Below are 19,128 nucleotides of genomic sequence, written 5' to 3' on the forward strand. Positions count from 1 at the left end.
AGATGCTCCTTCATAGAAGCTGTGCTGCTGCTTCTGTGTTCAGGGCACCCTTTTATGTGGTCTATGTTTAAACAAATTCCTACACTTATTATATCAGGCTCAATAACGTCTGGTTTTCGGCATGCCCAGAGTCGAGCCGCCATCGTTGGGGATGATGACCATAAACAGTGCGACCAATCGAGGCATTCCACTCAAATCGACTAATTTATGGAAACGCAGACTGTGTCGTTCCAGCCCTAGTTTAAAATATTCATAATTAATTTCCCTAATAATTCAATCCATTACCCTTCTCAAATGCCCTGTTTTTTAAAGCCCCTCAAATTGTGTGTTTTCCGCAGAAAAGGAGGATGGAAAGTGATTTTTTTTATATATATATATATTTTTACAAATATTGGACCGTTTTTGGTGCAAAACCCCCCCCAAAAAACTTTATAAACTAACCTCGAGAAAGTATAAAATGACTTGTCATGTTTCATGACCCCTTTAAAGGTGAACTAAGTAACTTTTTTACCTTAACTGAACAGCTTCGGAGTCATTGGAATGGTTATATTACTTATTTCGGGTTGAATGGTGGTCGTTTCGCACCCCCCTGGTGCCCGTGAGCGGAAAATCCGCACTTGCAAGTTTGAGCCGCCGGCCGCCGTGTCAGGAAGTCTCGCGTGATATCAGGTCTCGCGATGTAAACAATTGCTTTACGGCCAAAAGAAATCTGCTAAAATGCCGTCATTATTGCGCTCCCTCACGCTGTTCGAACCCGAATGAAGAAGACGTTTTAAAGAATATCCCATCTGCTTTGATGTCGTTGATCTACTAGCCTCTGGTGTCTGAGAATCGCCAACGAGTTTTGACAACAGTGTTGTCAAATATCTATTCCGAAGCTGTGGGGGGAGCTCTAGAGAGAAACCTGCGAGCAAAAAGCGAGAATACAGCGAAGAAATCCCGAAACTACTGAGTGCTGCTTTAAATCATGTTTATTTGATGTAAAAATGTTTAATATATCACATTAACCTAGGTAGTAATGCCTTTTTTGTTGTTTAATGCAGTGAACTCGTTTCAAACAAAGGTATTTCGTCAAATTTTGATTCTTTTTTTAAGATTATTCATAAGAAGTAAATAAGTCTGGCATCAGTGCAAAGACATCTGCTTCACCAGATGTTCCACATCATGACTCAAAAATAAATAAATACATATCAATCAACAAAGCTGTCTTGCGCAGTATAGTATAATATAGAGTTGTCTGCTTGTGATATTGTACCCTTTTACAAAGTCCTGATTATGTTTTTAGGGTCTACTACAGAAACATGAAGAACAATGTTCAAAACACGTTATTTTCCCCATATTCTCCATTGTTTAATCTCCTCTCTTCCCAGTCTGTCAGAAACGCTCTGTTTAGTTCCTGTCTCTATGAAGCCCCTCCTTCTGAAAAGCACACTGTGCTCTGATTGGTCGGCTGGATCAGTGTGTTGTGATTGGTCGAGCGCTTCGAGTGTGTTTGGGAAATGTCCCGCCCCTTTCCATAACCGCCAGTTTAACACACTACTAACTAACTCAACCAGGCCCCGCCCCTTTATTCTGCGTATGAATTATTTAAATGAGGAATATTGTGACGTGTTCGTTCCCGGAAGAAACTCGAGACTTCAATGGAGGCGTTTCAGGGAGTTCAGAAACACTGACACTGATATAGAGAATTCATTAGACAATAAAGAAAGCATAATTTAAAAAAGCATAATTGCTCCTCCCAGTCAAACTCTCTGCTTTTATTTCTACAGCTCATACATTCTCCCGAACACCTCCACTGAAAAGCTGTGTAAGTGGTGGTGGAATGTTTCATTTTTTGGGTGAAGCGTCCATCTTTGAGCGATGGTTTAGTGTAGTGTTCAGGTTGGACTGAAGGACGTGTGGAGAAAGACAGATGAATAGGGGGAGCAGAAGGGTTTGCTGTGGGCGAGCCTTTAGAAGAGATAAAGAAGAGATCATTCAGACAATCAGCCCGTGCCCCGATGCAATCATCCCATCTCATCTGCTTTCAAGAGCTATCGGGCTTTTTATTGAGCTGTTGTCCTGCAGACAGAGGCAGTCTGATAGCACTATAACCCTCTGATAGGGTTAATATTAAACCCTAGCCTTTACTACGCTGGCGGCACTTAGTCCTACAAGACACGAGCTCAAATAGTTTTGTATAGATGAATGGGCCGAAACACCTTTAGATGCTGAGCTGCTCTCATCAGCAACTAGAGACCAACTTCCAAATACCACTGCAAGTTAATGATTTAAGAGTCGACTTTTAGTTTCATTTTGTCTAGTCATTTTCTGTCAGACTGGATGACTTAATTATTTGTGCAGTCACGGCTGGCTGAGACACGCTTTTATCACACATCTTTCACTTTTAATTAAGCATTTCAAACTTTTTGATGCCAAAAAGTCGTCGTGTGTGTGTGTGTATATAGATATATATATACAGTATAAGTGCCATTTATACGGCAAAAAATAGTATCGGAAAATATTTACTTTATATTAAGTTCACACTATATGGTTTTCTGCCAACTATTAGATAATACTTTTAGATAAATATACCTGAAGAGAAACATAAACCTATGGCTGTCAATAGAATAAAATAATTGTGATTTAATTTCATCATTTTGAATCTCTCTTGAGCAGAATTAACCTATTTTTTTTTTTTTTTTTTTTATTTTACTTGATAAAATAAATTGTTCTGGCTCTACTTTCTGATTTGACAAGCCACATTTAAAGGAGAATTAAAAAAATTCAGCAATATGCCACTAAAGTCTGTGTCTTTCCAACGCAAGTCATTTGTTCATACTCAAAAATTTCCTAATTTTGTTTTTATTATTGTTTTTCCAGTGAAAATCCACCAATAATCATTAGGTAAATTAATTAATAGTGATTTTTTTTGGCCTGTCGCCAGCTCTATTTCTCTAACTTCTTGTTGTTGGTTTAGCAAATATGAACATAAAGCTGGTATTGTCTAAAGGGATATGAGGAGACATTTACAAGCAAACTTTTATTTGTTCGAATACAAATAAGTACACTAGGTTTTTAAATATTTCTGATTAAAAATGTATGTATTTAATATTATGAAATGTTTTATATTTTATAAAAATGAATTAAATACCAATAACATCCAGAAAAAGAAAATATTTTCTGCAAAATGCGGGACCTTTAATTCTCAGCAAGTACACGGGGGACTCTTATTTTGAAATGTCTTTACTTCCAGCTGCTCATTCATACAGATGAGGGAGATCAAATATGCTCATGACCATCTGAAACATATTACAATATTAACACCATAAAGTACACATTGTCATAATTCATCAACAGTAGATCATAAGCTATTGCTGCAACAGTGCTAATTTACTCTTTTAATTAGTGGGAGTGTTAGTTCTGAAATTAGTGTTTTATTGTGTGACGTTGTAAAGCACATCGGTCAACTTGTGTTGTGTTAACTGTGCTATATAAATAAAGTTGCTATTACTATAGTGACAATTACCTTTATAAATGTTGTGTATAAAACCTGAATATGTAATAAGCCTTCAAATATCAAGACAGCAGTGATGCAATAGTCTGTATATTTATTTTTTATACTGTATCACTGCATATTTTATTCTATATATATTATTATTATACGTTTTTTTTTTTTGTCCTGTAATTGTTTAGGAAAGCATAAAGTGGCGAGAGATGAATCCAGCAAGCCCACATACGGCTGCCAGGTGACCATCCAGTCCGAGCAGGAGAAGCAGATGATGAAGATTTACAGGAAAGAGGAGAAGAAGGAGAGGAAACGAGAGAAACGAGGGGATGAAGGGGAATCCTGTGAAAGCGCTTTCCATTTTGACCCCGTGGAGCTGAGATTGCAGAGGTGAGCGCCTCTCTAACTCAAATTCAAATTCAAAATGGCTTTATTGGCATGATTGTAAATAATGCAATATTGCCAAAGCTTGGAATACATAGAAAAATAATAATAAAAAGTAATAAAAAATCTAAAAATCTAAATAATAGAAGATAGAAAAATAATAACAAAAAGTAATAAAAAATCTAAATAATAGAAGAAAATAATGCAACTTAAATTTAAATAAACAGTGTAACAAATTAGAACATGTGTGAACATTGGAAACCAGTGTTTTAAAACACACACACACACACACACACACACACACACACACACACACACACACACATTACTGAGGGTCACATTTTGGACAGTAGGGAAACACACGCCTCTCTCTCACTCTCTCTCTCTCTCTCCCTCTCTCTCTATCTATCTCTCTCTCCCTCCCTCCCTCTCTCTCTCTCTCCCTCCCTCTCTCTCTCTATCTATCTCTCTCTCCCTCCCTCTCTCTCTCTATCTCTCTCTCTCTCCCTCTATCTCTCTCTCTCTCTCTTTCATTATGGGAACAAGCACCTCTTTACATATCAGAGTGTGTCCTATTGAAAAGCAGAGAGAGAGAGCGAGAGAGCTTGATAAAACTGCTATCTGGAGCTTTTGCAGAAGGGATTTTCTCTTAATGTTTAATTTCACAGGATGGAAAAGAGCAATGATCTGTTTAATTAAAAATGCTGCCGTCCAAATGAGGCAGAGCATGAGGAGAGAGATTAGAGATGAGGTGTTAATACCTCACACGTCTCCTCAGCCTTTCAATCATCCCACTGCAAGACAACAACCAAACAAAAATAACTCTCTTTCAATGGGATTGATGAGAAACGCTCATGTGTCATAGCGAGACTGCTAAGCGCACCACACAGATGTCTCTTTTGTAGCATTTTAAGCATTTTATTGGACTAAGAAGAGCTTTGAGTGTCAATCTATATTTTATAATTATTAGTATATGTGGTTATAATTATGCCCTCAGAAAGGTAACAGTTCTGCATGCTCAAATCTTTTGATATTACAATTTAATGCTGATATTCCCACAAATATCCACTCGATAATTATCATTTTATTTGGAAACATAATCATGTTAACAGGTTTGACATTTTAAAATAGTTTTCTACTGAAAACATAACAAAAACACATACATGATTACACACACACACACACCCACACCCACACACACATACAGGAGGCTTTTACTTTACCCGAATACCTGAAAGGATGATGGTTTCATTATAATAATGCTAATTATGTTCCTCTTTGTAATGGAATGGTATTTTACTTTAGTGATTTATAGTTATGACTGTAGCGAAGTTGACATAAGCTGAGGATACGACTTCAAATCTTTTAAAGGGTGAATAAAAATTTACTAAAAATTTAATATCAGAACTCGACACTTCACATCACATTCACTCATTAAAAATACACCTGAAAAATGTATTTAGGAGTAAGTCACCTTTATTTATATAGCACTTTTTACAATACAGATTGTATCAAAGCAGCTTCACAGTGATACCATGAAAATAATACAACAAAGTTTGTTTCTAGAAGAAAATTGCATCATCTTCCACCTTAAGTAAGGCAGATCAATAATATTGTTGAATATTAAATGTCCCCAACTAAGCAAGCCAAAAGCCAAGGCGACAGTGGCAAGGAACCAAAACTCCATCAGTGACAGAATGGAGAAAAAACCTTGTGAGAACCCAGGCTCAGTCGCTCAGTTCTCCTCTGGCCAACGAGCGAACAGTGTATGATTATGATCCAGGCAGCATTACAGGTCAGACGTCAGATTGGATCAGAACATTCTGAATATTTATCCAATTCCATCTGGTTGGAAGTCAGAGTCATCACACTGGTATGGAGACGAGTTTGTTGAGGATCAGTGCCGATGGCTGTCGTGTCGATGAGGCTGGCACTTCAGTGATGCGTTGTGGACGTGTCCAGGCGCAGGTCCACCATCTGATCTGGATACGGACCGGATCCGGCTGACTTCAGTAAACCTCGGTAACGAGTACATCGGGTGTTATGGGAAGTGTTCCCGGTTCCGGCTGACCTAATCTATGCAGCCTAATAATCATTTAACTGATTTGAATAATAGAAATATATAATGTTCTATATGAATGCTAGGTAAAAGAGATGTGTTTTTAGTCTAGATTTGAGCTGACAGAGTTTGTCTGCTTCCCGGACAATGTTAGGAAGACTGTTCCAAAGTTTTGGTGCTAAATAGGAGAAGGATCTACCGCCAGCAGTCGATTTTGATATTCTAGGTATTATTAACTGGCCGGAATTTTGAGATCGCAATAGACGTGAAGGACTATAATGCGTTAAGAGCTCGCTCAAGTACTGCGGAGCTAAACCATTTAGTGCTTTGTAAGTAATCAGCAATATTTTAAAATGTATACGATGTTTAATAGGGAGCCAATGCAGTGTTGACAGAACAGGGCTAATATGGTCATACTTCCTGGTTCTGGTAAGAACTCGAGCTGCTGCGTTTTGGACCAGCTGTAGTTTGTTTATTAAGCGTGCAGGGCAACCACCCATAATAGTAGGCATGCCACAATTCTCAATATAATATTGAACCGTTCGGTACGACATCCACGGATCAATACGTGCTTGTGAATTGCGTTTTTTTTTTTCGGTTTTACGTTAAAATAATTTAATAATTGATGTGCGTTTTATTTCTCTCCGAATTGACTGTTTGTGTGTGCCTGTAAGTCTACGAGCTGAGATGAGGAAACTCCTCCCTGCGAGTAAATATTCAATCACTATGCTCTAAAGTTAGGGGGCGCTTAACCATCATTCCACACTTTAACATGGCGAGCGGCGGTGAAGCGAGGCTACAGTACGAGGAAGCGCCGGCGTCTTTCAAATCCGTGGTGTGGGGACATTTCGGTTTTGCCGTTGAGTATAATGCCGAGGAAGAAAAAACGGTAAACAAAAAAATGACTGTGTGCAAGCATTGTTTTACACGTGTAGCCTACTCAAACGGAAACACTTCCAACATGACTGCACATCTGCGGCGCCATCACCCAACAATATCACTGTCTGAAGGCAGGATAAGCAGAGCAGGTAATAAAGTCCTCCAAAAAACAACAGTCCCTGAATCCTTCCAGCACACATACCCAACTGGTTCCGAGAGACACATAAACATAACAAAGGCAGTTCATTGCCAAAGATTTGCAGCCGGTTTCGGTGATTGGAGATGCGGGCTTTTGTCATCTTATAAAAGCACTCGATCTGCGTTACAGACTACCGGCTCACACTTTTAATCAGCACCGAGATAATTCCCGACCTCTATGAAAAGACATGCAACGGTATTGTGTACGAATTGGCTAAAGCACACATAATGTACATGGGCTACCAGCAGCTGTGAGATGTCAGTGTTAATTTTATATTATACAATACACTAGGAACTAGTGGACTTTTCTTAGCTTTTAAGTAAAATAAAGGAGTATTGCAATAAATCGTTTTTTATTTTTTTCTCCTTAACCTCTTACTGTTCCTATTGCCTAAACATAGAATAACAAAAAAAAAAACACTCTTATGTGTCAAGCCATCAGAACCAAACCGAACCGAAAACCGAGGTATGTATTGAACCGTGGGCTAACTGTATTGTTGCATCCCTACATAATAGCATTACAATAATCTAGCCTTGTCTGTATGTGTGCGGTTAAAAGTCTCTGCGAGTCCTAAAAAAGACGAAAACTGCAAGCGTCCCTGAGTAGGTATAAACCCTCTGATAGGTTTTATTTATCAAGGTTCATTTCAAGCATTTTGGAGGAGTCAAGTGCAGTTTTTCTATGGATTTTTTTATGTTGATTTATCCCTGTTGCCTCCGTCTCTTCATGCCTCCTCTCGCTGATGGTGGGATAAGATCTGTCATACTTTCTGTTGAAGGATTCTCTTGTTAATGCAAAAATCTCACTGGATTATTAAAATGTTTACAAAGGGAATGCTTGGAAACTTGAAATTGACATTTCTTTTTGACAGACTAAAGCAAAAGATATTAAACATATTTGCATGAAACCAAATATTGTTGTGAAGCATCTAATATGCTTAAAGTCCCCCTGTGGTTGAAATCAAGCTTTTAGTGTTGTTTATATGTCTATGTGGTGTTTTTAATATGCTTTAAGACAAACCATGTGTAAATTCTTAAGTCGACATCATTGCTGAGTATTTTCTCCTTAAAACTGCTGTAACAAGTTATCGTATCTTTCGTAAAGCGTATCTTTCATGGCCACCGAAAAATTATTATTTCTTAGCATGTGCTTAGCGCTTAGAGCATGTAACAAGATCAAGATCGTAAAATGGACTTTGTTGCAAGCAGAGAATCAGAACCAAATACATATTGTGCACAAGTTTTATTAACTAAATCACAAACATAACTAAACTAAACAAACATACATACATGTATGCATAGGTAAAATGGTGAGTGATATGGAACCGGAAACAGGAAATGGAACTATGGAAAAGATCTATTTAACTATGAAAAGAACCATCAGCTTATCATTTTCAGAGTACCTCATTAAATTGATACTTGCATGGTCTGTGCAGTGGACACAGTTCTTGAAGTGGTTGAAAATTGAGTTTGTTGATGGGTCCGTGTGTGTCAAATGTCACTGTACAAGGTGCAATCGTTTTCTTCTCTGCTGGATGGAGAAGATATGATGAACTTGCATGGTTATTTCGACGCTGTTCTCATGGCTGGAGTGCAGATTGTGGCCTACACATGCAGAGCAAGTGGTGGGAGTTGCGATGGACTTCGTCCGCATTGAATGAAGACATTGAACTCCTGAGGTTGTCCTTGATGCTGTTGTGGGTGAGAGAGTCCTCTCTCTCCTGAGTGAGCACATGGCTGTTGTGAGTCGAAGCCTGCAGCCCGGGGGCCTGCTGAGGCCACGCTGGACAGCACGGCATCCTGAACGTACCGAGAAGCCAAGAGTTGATCGTTGCAAGAGTGATGGTAAGGTTACAGTTTTCTTCTTGGCTGGATTGAAGAAAAGACAGTCAAGATAGCAGGTGGTGGTCATGGCCTGCTGCTCCCATGGGGGGAGTCCCCACAGGATCAACCTGAAGAAGCAGCAGTTGAGACCAGAAAAGAAGAGAGAGGGTCACTGTGGATTTGTCTCTAATAAAGCCTGAGAAAGGCCCCACCTCTCCGGGTTTGCTTGACCAATGAGAAGGGTGGAATTTCCAAGCGGGAAGATTCCTCTGTGGTTGATTTATGAGTCTTTGTTCTAAGCGTGCTCATTTGCAATGGCAGCTGGATTGGTTTCTGATGACGAAACTGAGAAAGTTTCTTGTAATACTAATATGTTGCGCAGCTATCGGCATATCATATACACAATCATTTCAATCTTCAAAGTACCAATTTATAGAGACCAAACATGGTATAGGTGAGGTTACATTGACCGTTGGTTCTATAATAAAATACATAGTATCAAAGAGATAATAGTATCAGAAGATAATAGTATTAAAAGACACAACTCAAGACAGTAAATCATTCACAAAAAGTTCTGGGATGCATGTTAATTTCATGTTAATCGGTTCATCGATAAATGAATGCAGGAGAGTCTGTTCTAATATCTGTAGGTCTTGTGGCAGAGGCCCCGTTCACATGGCTAAGAGTCATAAAACCAGCTTATGTCATCGTGGTCATGGTAACTAAGACCTTCTTGCCCTGTTTGGGAGGATGGGCCACAGATCCCAGAGTGAGTTCTAAATATCATTTGTTAAACTATAACAAATACTTGTGTCTGACTTGTCTCAGTCGTTACACTGCAGTGAACAAAAGACAGTCTCAAAAACACGGTGTTGAAATCGCTGGTGTTTCTGACGTCACAAACTACCTTGTAACCAATCAGGTCAACGAGTGATCGTCAACGAGTGGATCTCTGAGCTGAGTGAGTGAGTAGAGGCGGGGCTCATTTGCATAGAACTGCGTATACTAAATGAGGCAAGGGTGTAGAGTTACATTCAAGCTATTTTAATTAAGGCATGAATAATTTTTTTCAAGGAAAATACGTTTACATATGTAATTTTGTAATTTAAGGGATAAAATGATTGACTACAGGGGCACTTTAATTTTTTTTAATCATTATTGTATATAAATTAGTACAAAGAGCTTGAATGAGGCTTCAGTCGAGTCGTATCAGTGTGTATGCTGAAGGGATTGTCTTTCGTGTATTAGGAGATAAAGGTGTCTCTCTCAAACAGTGTAAGGACACTAACGATGGTCTTAACGATTGTCTTACAGCAGAGCACTTGAGCCAGGCAATGTCGGTTGTGTCATTTTAAACTCTGAAATATAATCCTGAGAGCTCAAGAAAAGCTTCTGGGTGTCTGTGAACGTCCAATCTGTGACGCGCTTCATGACCTGAACGCTTGTGTGAATCTGATAGCAGAGCTGAATACACAGATCAGGTTCTGTTGGGACATTTGTCCTTAAACCCAAAGTTTATTTCTCTTCATTTATCACTATTTCTCTCCAGACCTTATGAATTTGTACTATGTAACCATGAAACAAAGGCCTGGACCAGTGTTGCCACCTTATGGAACAACTAGTTAATGCAAACAAAAAAGTCAACGCGCATGTGTAACTTGCGCGAACAGAGTTGTACTATGCTGATGAGAATCATTGGCCCAAACGAGGGTGTAAAATACAGCTTGAAACTCCCTTTTTTGTTGTTGCAAAGTGTCAGTGAAAGGAGGTGCTTAACATTAAACAAATGTTGGTCGAAAGGTCGAAACTGTTTGGAGGTCAAACAAAATATTGTTTGAGCTGCATTATAAAAAAAAGAAAAACTATTTTATATCAGGTCTGCTCTGTTACCAACATGTCTAAATATTTATTTTAGTTATTAGTAACTGAGTTATTAGTATCTAGAAATAAATGCATAAATAAGCATGAAATAAAGTAACTCAGTAAATTTATTTATTTACTCCAAATTACTGTTTTACTTATATATATATATTATACAATATTATTATAATCCCAAGTGCACCCTGACTCCCTAAAGTCAACCAATCACATTGGAGCTTGCGATTTTGAGAAAGCTTTCTCCATTTTGCCTCCAGCATGTACAAAGTGTCCCATGAGCCGTAAGCATGCCATCTTAGCTTTATGTAAATGTTTAACATGTCTATAAAAGTCTTTTTAAAATGGTTTAATATGATTTATTGCAGATATTTCAATGATAGATGACAATTTTAAATGGCTCAGAACTTGCTATTAGTTATATTATCAAAAACATCTGCTCTCATATTTCCCTGTGTTTGGGTGAGACTAAATGCTGCTCTGCGTTTGATGAGTCTCGATTGTCTGTTGATGTGCATCTCTGTATTTGTGTGTAGGGAGCAGGCCTTGCTGACGGCACGCCGTTCCCCGGTGTTAGGACGGCACCGAGACTACGAGCGCATCCGCTACCCTCACGTTTATGATTCTTACACTGAAGCCATCAAGACCTCTGCATTCGTCGGAGGATCCAAGGTAAAAAGCACACCGCTAATCTGACTCTTGTGTAAGGACACAGAGGAGAAATAAATCTCCACTCTTAAATACCAAATCTCTCCCCAGTGCTTTGTTTACTCTGCATCATGCCAATCTGTTCAATTATATCATATTATCACACACTAGATTACCCACAGCCTTTGTTTTTAATCCAGTTTTTATGATGTCTTAATTAAAATTCCTGCTGCAGGCCTTCTTCCAGCGATTGAAATGAATTCATGTGGGCCTCGTGTTTTTCCTGCGGGTGGGGGTGGGGGAACAGGTGGTTTAGGGCCAGTGCTTTCTAGTGCACATGTGGTGTTGCTCACTGTGTGGTAGAGCTGCACGATTAATCGCTAAAAGATTGCCATCTCGATTCAAAACTTCCACGAGATCTCATTCCTAAATGACAATGATTCGGCTATGTCTATTAATTAAATCTGTTTAAAATCATTATTCAGATCTGAGTTGGCGCTGCTGCTGATCCAGAGAGAGCGGTATGAAACGGCTTCACAATCTTTTCAACCACACAGTATCATTATTTCTGTGTTAAAAATATTCATATTATGACAGAAGAACTGGGATAAAAGATTATAGTTTATAGTCTACGGTAGCGATCAAAATAGAGCAAATCACTTATTGAAAGTACCACAACGCTTCAAATAACGATCGTATCGATTGCATTGTTACGCCACCAGTTGGCGACACGTGACTTGACATTGAATCATTCATTCAAGAGATTAGTTTAACAACGCTGATTCATCCAGGAGATAATGAAACAATGAAGCATTTATGAGTGAGTCATTGAATCATTCATTCAAACCCATTTCTTTTTTAAAAAATTCATTCAGATTCATTAAACATTTTTAATAGTCTGCCGCAATTATCAGTTTGTCAGAATCTCTAGTAAATGACACGCCATTTTGTTTAGTTGTCTGTCCAGAATCGTGGGAGAATCCGGATCTCGGTTTGAAACCAAAAAATCGTGATTCTCACATTTATCCAGAATCGTGCTGCTCTACTGTGTGGAAAAGTGTGTGTACAGCGACTTTAAAGGTTGTAAAACTCAATACCTGAAAGAATTTGAATGTAAACCCACCTTGATGTCAACGGAGTGTGTATTGGAGGTCTTAAGCTTAGTCTAAAAATCCCCGCAAGGATCGTAGGATTGTATCTACATTAAACTTACTGTGCCGTCTGCTTTCTAATAATAATAATAATGAGCACTATTTGAATACTTACAATGACAAAACAATGATTTTCACCATGATTTTGGCTCTGGCGATGTGTTTAGAACAACAATATGTGACTAAATGTGTAGCATTGCCAGATATGATGACGCATGATGCTGTCTGCTGTGATCAACAGCTGATTATGACACATTCATTAGTTCGGCATATGCTCTCAGTTTGGTGAAAATGAGTTGTAATTATAGGAGCTGGAGGAAATGCAGCGTGCTAAAATTAGATATTTATTCTCCTAATTCTATAATGATTTCCATAAGAGAATATAGCAAGCCTAGCTCAACCCACTGCATTCAAATGTACAAAGAAGTGCTGCTTGAGTTATGATGGTTATTTCGTATCAGTGAAGCACTGCGTGTTCAGTTAATTTCAGCGGTAATAAAGCACACTGGTGGCCACAGCCCTCAACGTTTAGTCTGTGACTGTTGCCGTGAGCTAATGCATGATGAAGGTTTAATTGTGTGTGTTTTTGTGTAATCATGTCCTCTCTGCTGTGCCGGCAGATGCTGCTGCCCGAAGGCATCAGAAGAGAGAATAATAAGATGTATGAGGAGGTTCAGATCCCCCCCAACGACCCCATGCCCATCGGCTTTGAGGAGAAGCCCGTGTTCATCTCGGAGCTGGACGAGGTCAGTGGTGGTTTATTTACAGCTGTTGACATTTATCAGTGCTTGTGTTCTCACTCCATGAGCTCTTCACAACTAATCATGTCTCCTCTTCATATTGACTGATGACTTTATGCCTAAAATCTCCTCCAAATGGTGTCAGATGCAGCAATGTGATGTGTTGTGTTTGTATTTTGTTTACGGTCTTCCGGTCTCTCTCTTGAATCCGACACGGAAGTGACTTAAACTGCGATTCATCGACTGGCCACTAGAGACAGGCTGCAAAAGAGCCTGTAAACCCGCATGTTAAAATGCCCAACTTTACAGCAGAAAAAAATATGTTTACAGCCTGGTACAAAAAGTGGTTTAGGTCTATATTGCTAATTTTGCCCTTCATGACGACTGAGAGGGGGGTGAATTGTTTTATAACTCATCCGTTTAAATTATATTAAGCCTTAAAGTTCTGCATAATTATGGGCGTGGCCACTTGAGTGACAGGTGGATTGCCGCTGATGTCACTACTAGCCGTTTGTCTGCTGTCTGTTAGCGTCACGTCACCTCAGCTAATCCGCCTCACTGCACATTTACGGTTATCCGGGAGTGACGCGCGACCAAGATGGCGACGGCCGGCTCCGCCCACTTTGGGCTTCAAAAATGCTCTTCAGAAACATACGGCTGACGTCATGCACACTATGTCCATTGTTTTATACTGTTTATGTTGAGGACGCAATAATCGATTCTGTGTATTGTGTGTCACAGTGGACGACAACCAATGATGTCACGACAGAAAGACCAGCATGTTTAATTTTTTTCTCTTCCACGACGTGTTCTGTCAGATCTGTGACATTGACCAGTAGGAGCACATAAGCTCTTACGTACACAGCTTTCAAACATGGCATAACGAAAGAGAGACAAGGGTATTGGTGCTGCCAGGTGGAATTATGCAATGTAGGAAAGCTTTGTGGAGATATGGCAACAATACTCCAGTCTTAATGATGTTTCCTTGAGGGACTTCCACAACAGAGTGGAAAAAGATAAATGCTGGGCTGGCGAACAATAGCGCAGGTGTTTCAGCAAACCAGTGAGTACTGGAATTAACAGTAGGCTAACACGCTCCTTCACTAGCCGTTTGTTTACGCTCTTGTTTCCAGAAGTCAGTCACTAGTTCCGCCTTCTCGATGACATCACGCATGTCGTTAAAGATGGCAAGCGATGATTGGTCATGAAGCAACGTGTAGTCTGACATGTTTCTTGTCCACGACACGACAAGAATTTAGAAGTAAAAATTGCATAAGACGATCGTATCAGACAAAAATATTGGCATTACGCCAGCTGGATACCAACGCAAAACACCTTGCACTGGTGGACAATATACCAGTTACAGGGTTCCTATGATGTTTGGAAAAGTGTGGAAGAGTATGGAATTTGATTCGAGTAATTTCCAGGTCTGGAATTGTATGGAAAAAGAAATCAGAGTATAATATAAAATTTTATATAAAATATAGAGTATAATATATTATTTTAAATATAAAATTAAGAATTTCTAAAAAATAAATGTATCACACAGGCTGGGTTAAAAATTTAATTGTCTCGGTTTTAATCTATTCTAATGTTAATGAACCAATATCAATTCTTAAATCCCAAGAATCAATATTTCAGTGTATGCTGTTTTCAGCTGATGAATAAACAAACCTTTGTTGTGTGATCATGCATCATCAAAGCACATTTACAGTAGTCGTTTCAGATGTGAATATATGCAGGTTATAAAGCTTTTTAGGTTTCTTCTCATCATGCAAACGCATCCTATCACAAACCAATGAAAAACAGAGAAAATAAAAATATTTACAGATGATTTTACAGAGACCATTTATGTTTAATATGGTTTAATGAGGTCTGGAAATTTGAGTCTGGAATTTTGGATTTTGAAATTGAAACGTGTAGGAACCCTGCAGTTAAAATGATGAACCAGTACAAAAAGGGTCTTTTCTCATTTTTTCTTAAATGCAGTTTTTTCTGTTTTAATTATTCTGGATTCCATATTTCTTTTCTCCCATTGCAATGATACAATTTTAGTCATCAAAAAGCATGTCTAATTAATTTGAATAAAGAAACATATACAATTTAACACCAATTAACTAAAGTTACATTTTGAATTCATATCCAAACAGACATTTATGTCATGCATGTCTTGACGTCCATATTCAAAACCAAGTGTGACTCAACCATGCTTGTTTCATTGACTTGACACCAAAGTACCAGAGCTTTTGACATCTCTACTGAAGACATAATGTCCACCCAAACCTGATAGGCTTGTGAAAACCTCTTCACCAACTGGAGTCCAAAGCAAAGAGGCTCACAAACACTCACTTTAGCAAATAGTGTGGGCTTGATTTTGACAGGAAAGTGCACAACAGCCTCCTCGCCGGACTAGAGGACATGCTGGCCGTGGCTTAGACTTTACTGAGGGTCTCCTTTAATTACAGTCATCAGTGTGTCAATCATAATGACAGCCGTGTGGTCATGCTTGAGCTACGAGGTGTGTTCAGATTCACGAGATCGGCAAGGGTGACTCGTTGATTGGCCAAGTCTTGAGTTTAAATAGATTGATTAGTCATGCCTGCTGAGTTGTTTTGTGTCTTCTTTATTGTTATGTGAGGCTCAGCTGTTAATGGGTTTTAATTAATCAGTCAGTCTTTAATACACAGTTTTTCCTCTTATAATGTGAGTCAATGTTTATTGAACCTAATAGATGTTTATATGCAGTGTTGTGTGTAACTCAATACAAGTAACTTTGGTTACGTAATCAGATTACTTTTTCAAGTAACTAGTAAAGTAACGCATTACTTTTAAAATTTACAACAAAATATCTTGAGTTACTTTTTCAAATAAGTTACTTTGTTTTCCCATTTATTGACGGACAGCTCTCCTGTCCCCATGTTGAGAGACATCGAAGTGCAGAGGCGTTGTGTGTGAACATGAGGGTTATTGTAGTTCTAGACCAAATGTGTGCATTTCACTTGCACCAAAAAAGATTCAATATTCTTCAAAATGAATAAAATCAGTGAAATGCAGAATCAGATTACTATGCAAACCTCCAATAACTAAATATGTTAAATAAAACATACATTTGTATGCATTTAATCTCACTTTATTGACCAATGTACTTGCTTCTGACGTTTGATGATTCAGTTAAACCATTAGCAAATATGACTATAGATTTTTTTTGTTTTTATAGGTAAAGTAAGTGTTAAACTTTTTTTCTCCTGCGTCCTTTTCTTCCGTTATCCAGAACAGCAGCAGCTGAAAGGTTTGTTTGAGCGGCGCCCTCTACTGTACAGGAGTGAATCTGCACTTCCTTCAGCCTGAGGCTTATTATTTCACTTTGGGTGTGAAAGGGTCTTTACATTTGGCCAAAAATATAACTTTTTTGTTATAAAAAAAACAAGCCCAGCCCAGGTGGGAAAAAAAGTAATGCAAAAGTAATGTAACGTATTACTTTTCAAAAAAAAAGTAACTAAGTAACGCAATTAGTTACTTTTTAAGGGAGTAACACAGTATTGTAATGCATTACTTTTCAAAGTAACTTTCCCCAACACTGTTTATATGTAAAGCCTCTTTTATAATTGGCTAACACACACATAATGAGGTAGTTAACACTGGCTCCATTCAAAAGTAAAAAAATTGAGGCAACATAAGAAGTTAGAAACGTCCCAATCCAATGATTGTGTCGCATCCTGTGCGTTTGATTTCTTGAATCAAATAAATTGCCATGTAAAGTTGAGGTTGGTGGTCAGTTTGTTTAAATGTGTGTTTTTCAACACCTTCAACTTTTTATATCATTTTTAGAGAGAAATTGGTATTGTAGTAAATACATATTCACTTTAAATATTCTCTCTTGTGGATCATTAGACTGTTCTGCTGCCTCAAAGCCTGTCCCAAATCAATTTCAGGAGGTTCATTTGTGTGTGCGCTTTCAGACTCAGCCACTGTTGTTCATCAAGCTGCTGGTTTGTGAAGGTGGTTGTGGGTAATATGTTATACGGTTTAACATTAAAGGGATATTTCATCCACAATCTAAAAAAATACTGGGTTAAAAACAAGCCAATTTGGGTTGATTTAGCCCTGCCACTGTTTAAATATAGGACAGAAGACACCAAATTAGGTTGTTCATTTATCCCTTATTGTACTAGTTTTAGTTTCAAGATTGCTATCTTATTTTGTACATCATATATAGGTTAATATCTTCAGATTAACTTAAATTCTCGAACAGTTTAGAACACACACCACACAACCACTGTTTAAGTGATACCTCCTTTATTTTCAATGAGTACACACTAAAGCCCGTACGTTCTGTGTGGAAGTAAATACCTGTCTATATCAACAGGGATCAATAGTCTGTTTTCGTCATTCAAAAGGGGAAACTGAACTAGGCACTTTCTTACCATTCGAATATCAGTCAAGCTTATCACTTTCTTCATTCCATTCGGCTCATGTTATTATGAAAATATTCATGCATTCGAATGCTCAGGTAAGATGATGTAAAATTATAACAGGCTTCTGTCTGTACCATCTTGACTTCTTTGCTCGCATTCATCACTTTCGCTTTTATTCTCGTGCACGGGCTTGGTGTGTCCCGGCCTTAAGATACGTTGGGAGAAATTGGGTTAAATTTGGGTGGTTTTGCAACTTAACTGCTGGGTCAAACATGGACAAACCCAACCGTGGGTTATTCCTACCTAGCACGTTGGGTTGTTCTTTTAATAAAAAAAAAAAAAAAAGGAAAATAATGTAATTTCTTCATGAACAGCTCAAAGTCTTGCCCTATTATATTATATTATATTATATTATATTATATTATATTATATCATTAATGCTATCACCTGTGTTCTTAAAGAGTTGCATCCCACTTTGCAAATTGTGCCTGATGAAGACCTCATTGGTCAAAACGTTGTGCTGTTCATAAATATATGTATTGTATGGAGCTGTAACTTCAATGTGCAGACATTATTTTTTCTTTTCATACATCGTTATCTTGTTTTGTCCTGCACCTGGGCCCAACCACTGTGTCATCAGCCATTCACTGTTATCCATTTTCCACCAAAACGGCACTGGTTCTTGTGCTGGTCTGTTTCTGAAATCTGAGCTGGTTCTGGGCTGATGTTTGGCCGGGGAAATTGCAAACCTCAGACCACAGAAAACACAACTGACATCCAAAGTAATTAGATTTAGTATTATAACAAATAAAATCAGTTTATTTTATGCAAAGGCAAGCAGCATTTCCATCAAGCAGAAATGCTGACTGGAGCATTTAGCTGACTGACATCTCATCCCTGTATTTTGTGTTGTGTAAAATAAATGAATTTACTATACATTAAAGATTATATCTAAAAATAAAATATGTACAAACCTTTATTTCACTGAAGAAATGCATTCATTTGTTGATGCTCTCCTGAAGAGGTTGCAAAAATCCTGCGCTCTGTGTAACTCAACAGCTGGGTTACGGTAACGCCTCCACTGGGTTGTTGTGATGTGGAGGGGTGTTTTGTTTAAAAGTCCCCCTGTAGTCAATCATTTTATCCCTTAAAAACTCACCTTTGATCTCCAAAATGACATATTTAAATGGGTTATTTTTTTTCCTTGAATTTTTTTTTAATAGCTAGAATGTAACTCTATACCCTTGCCTCATTTAGTATACGCAGTTCTATGCAAATGAGCCCCGCCTCCACTCACTCAGAGATCCACTGGTTGACGATCACACGTTGATCTGATTGGTTACAAGGTAGTTTGTGACGTCAGAAACACCAGCGATTTCAAAGCGTGTTTTTGAGACTGGCTTTGGTTCACTGCAGGTTTAAGGAGAAAATACTCAGCAATGCTGTCGACTTATGAATTTACACATGA

The 19,128-nt window shown here is 38.3% G+C and overlaps 1 protein-coding gene across 2 annotated transcripts in view; it reads left to right on the forward strand.

Annotated features, from left to right (window-relative positions):
- Window positions 1–19,128, forward strand: part of ascc3 (activating signal cointegrator 1 complex subunit 3) — a 242,832-nt gene that overhangs the window by 41,284 nt on the left and 182,420 nt on the right. For both annotated transcript variants that reach the window (XM_084435411.1, XM_084435412.1), the window contains exons 6-8: window positions 3,676–3,877; window positions 11,243–11,378; window positions 13,126–13,251. In XM_084435411.1, coding sequence (XP_084291537.1) covers window positions 3,676–3,877; window positions 11,243–11,378; window positions 13,126–13,251 — 464 coding nt within the window. The remainder of the gene's footprint in view (window positions 1–3,675; window positions 3,878–11,242; window positions 11,379–13,125; window positions 13,252–19,128) is intronic.

The sequence above is a fragment of the Rutilus rutilus genome (assembly GCF_951802725.1).
Source record: "Rutilus rutilus genome assembly, chromosome: 17".
NCBI classification, from domain to species: Eukaryota; Metazoa; Chordata; class Actinopteri; order Cypriniformes; family Leuciscidae; genus Rutilus; species Rutilus rutilus.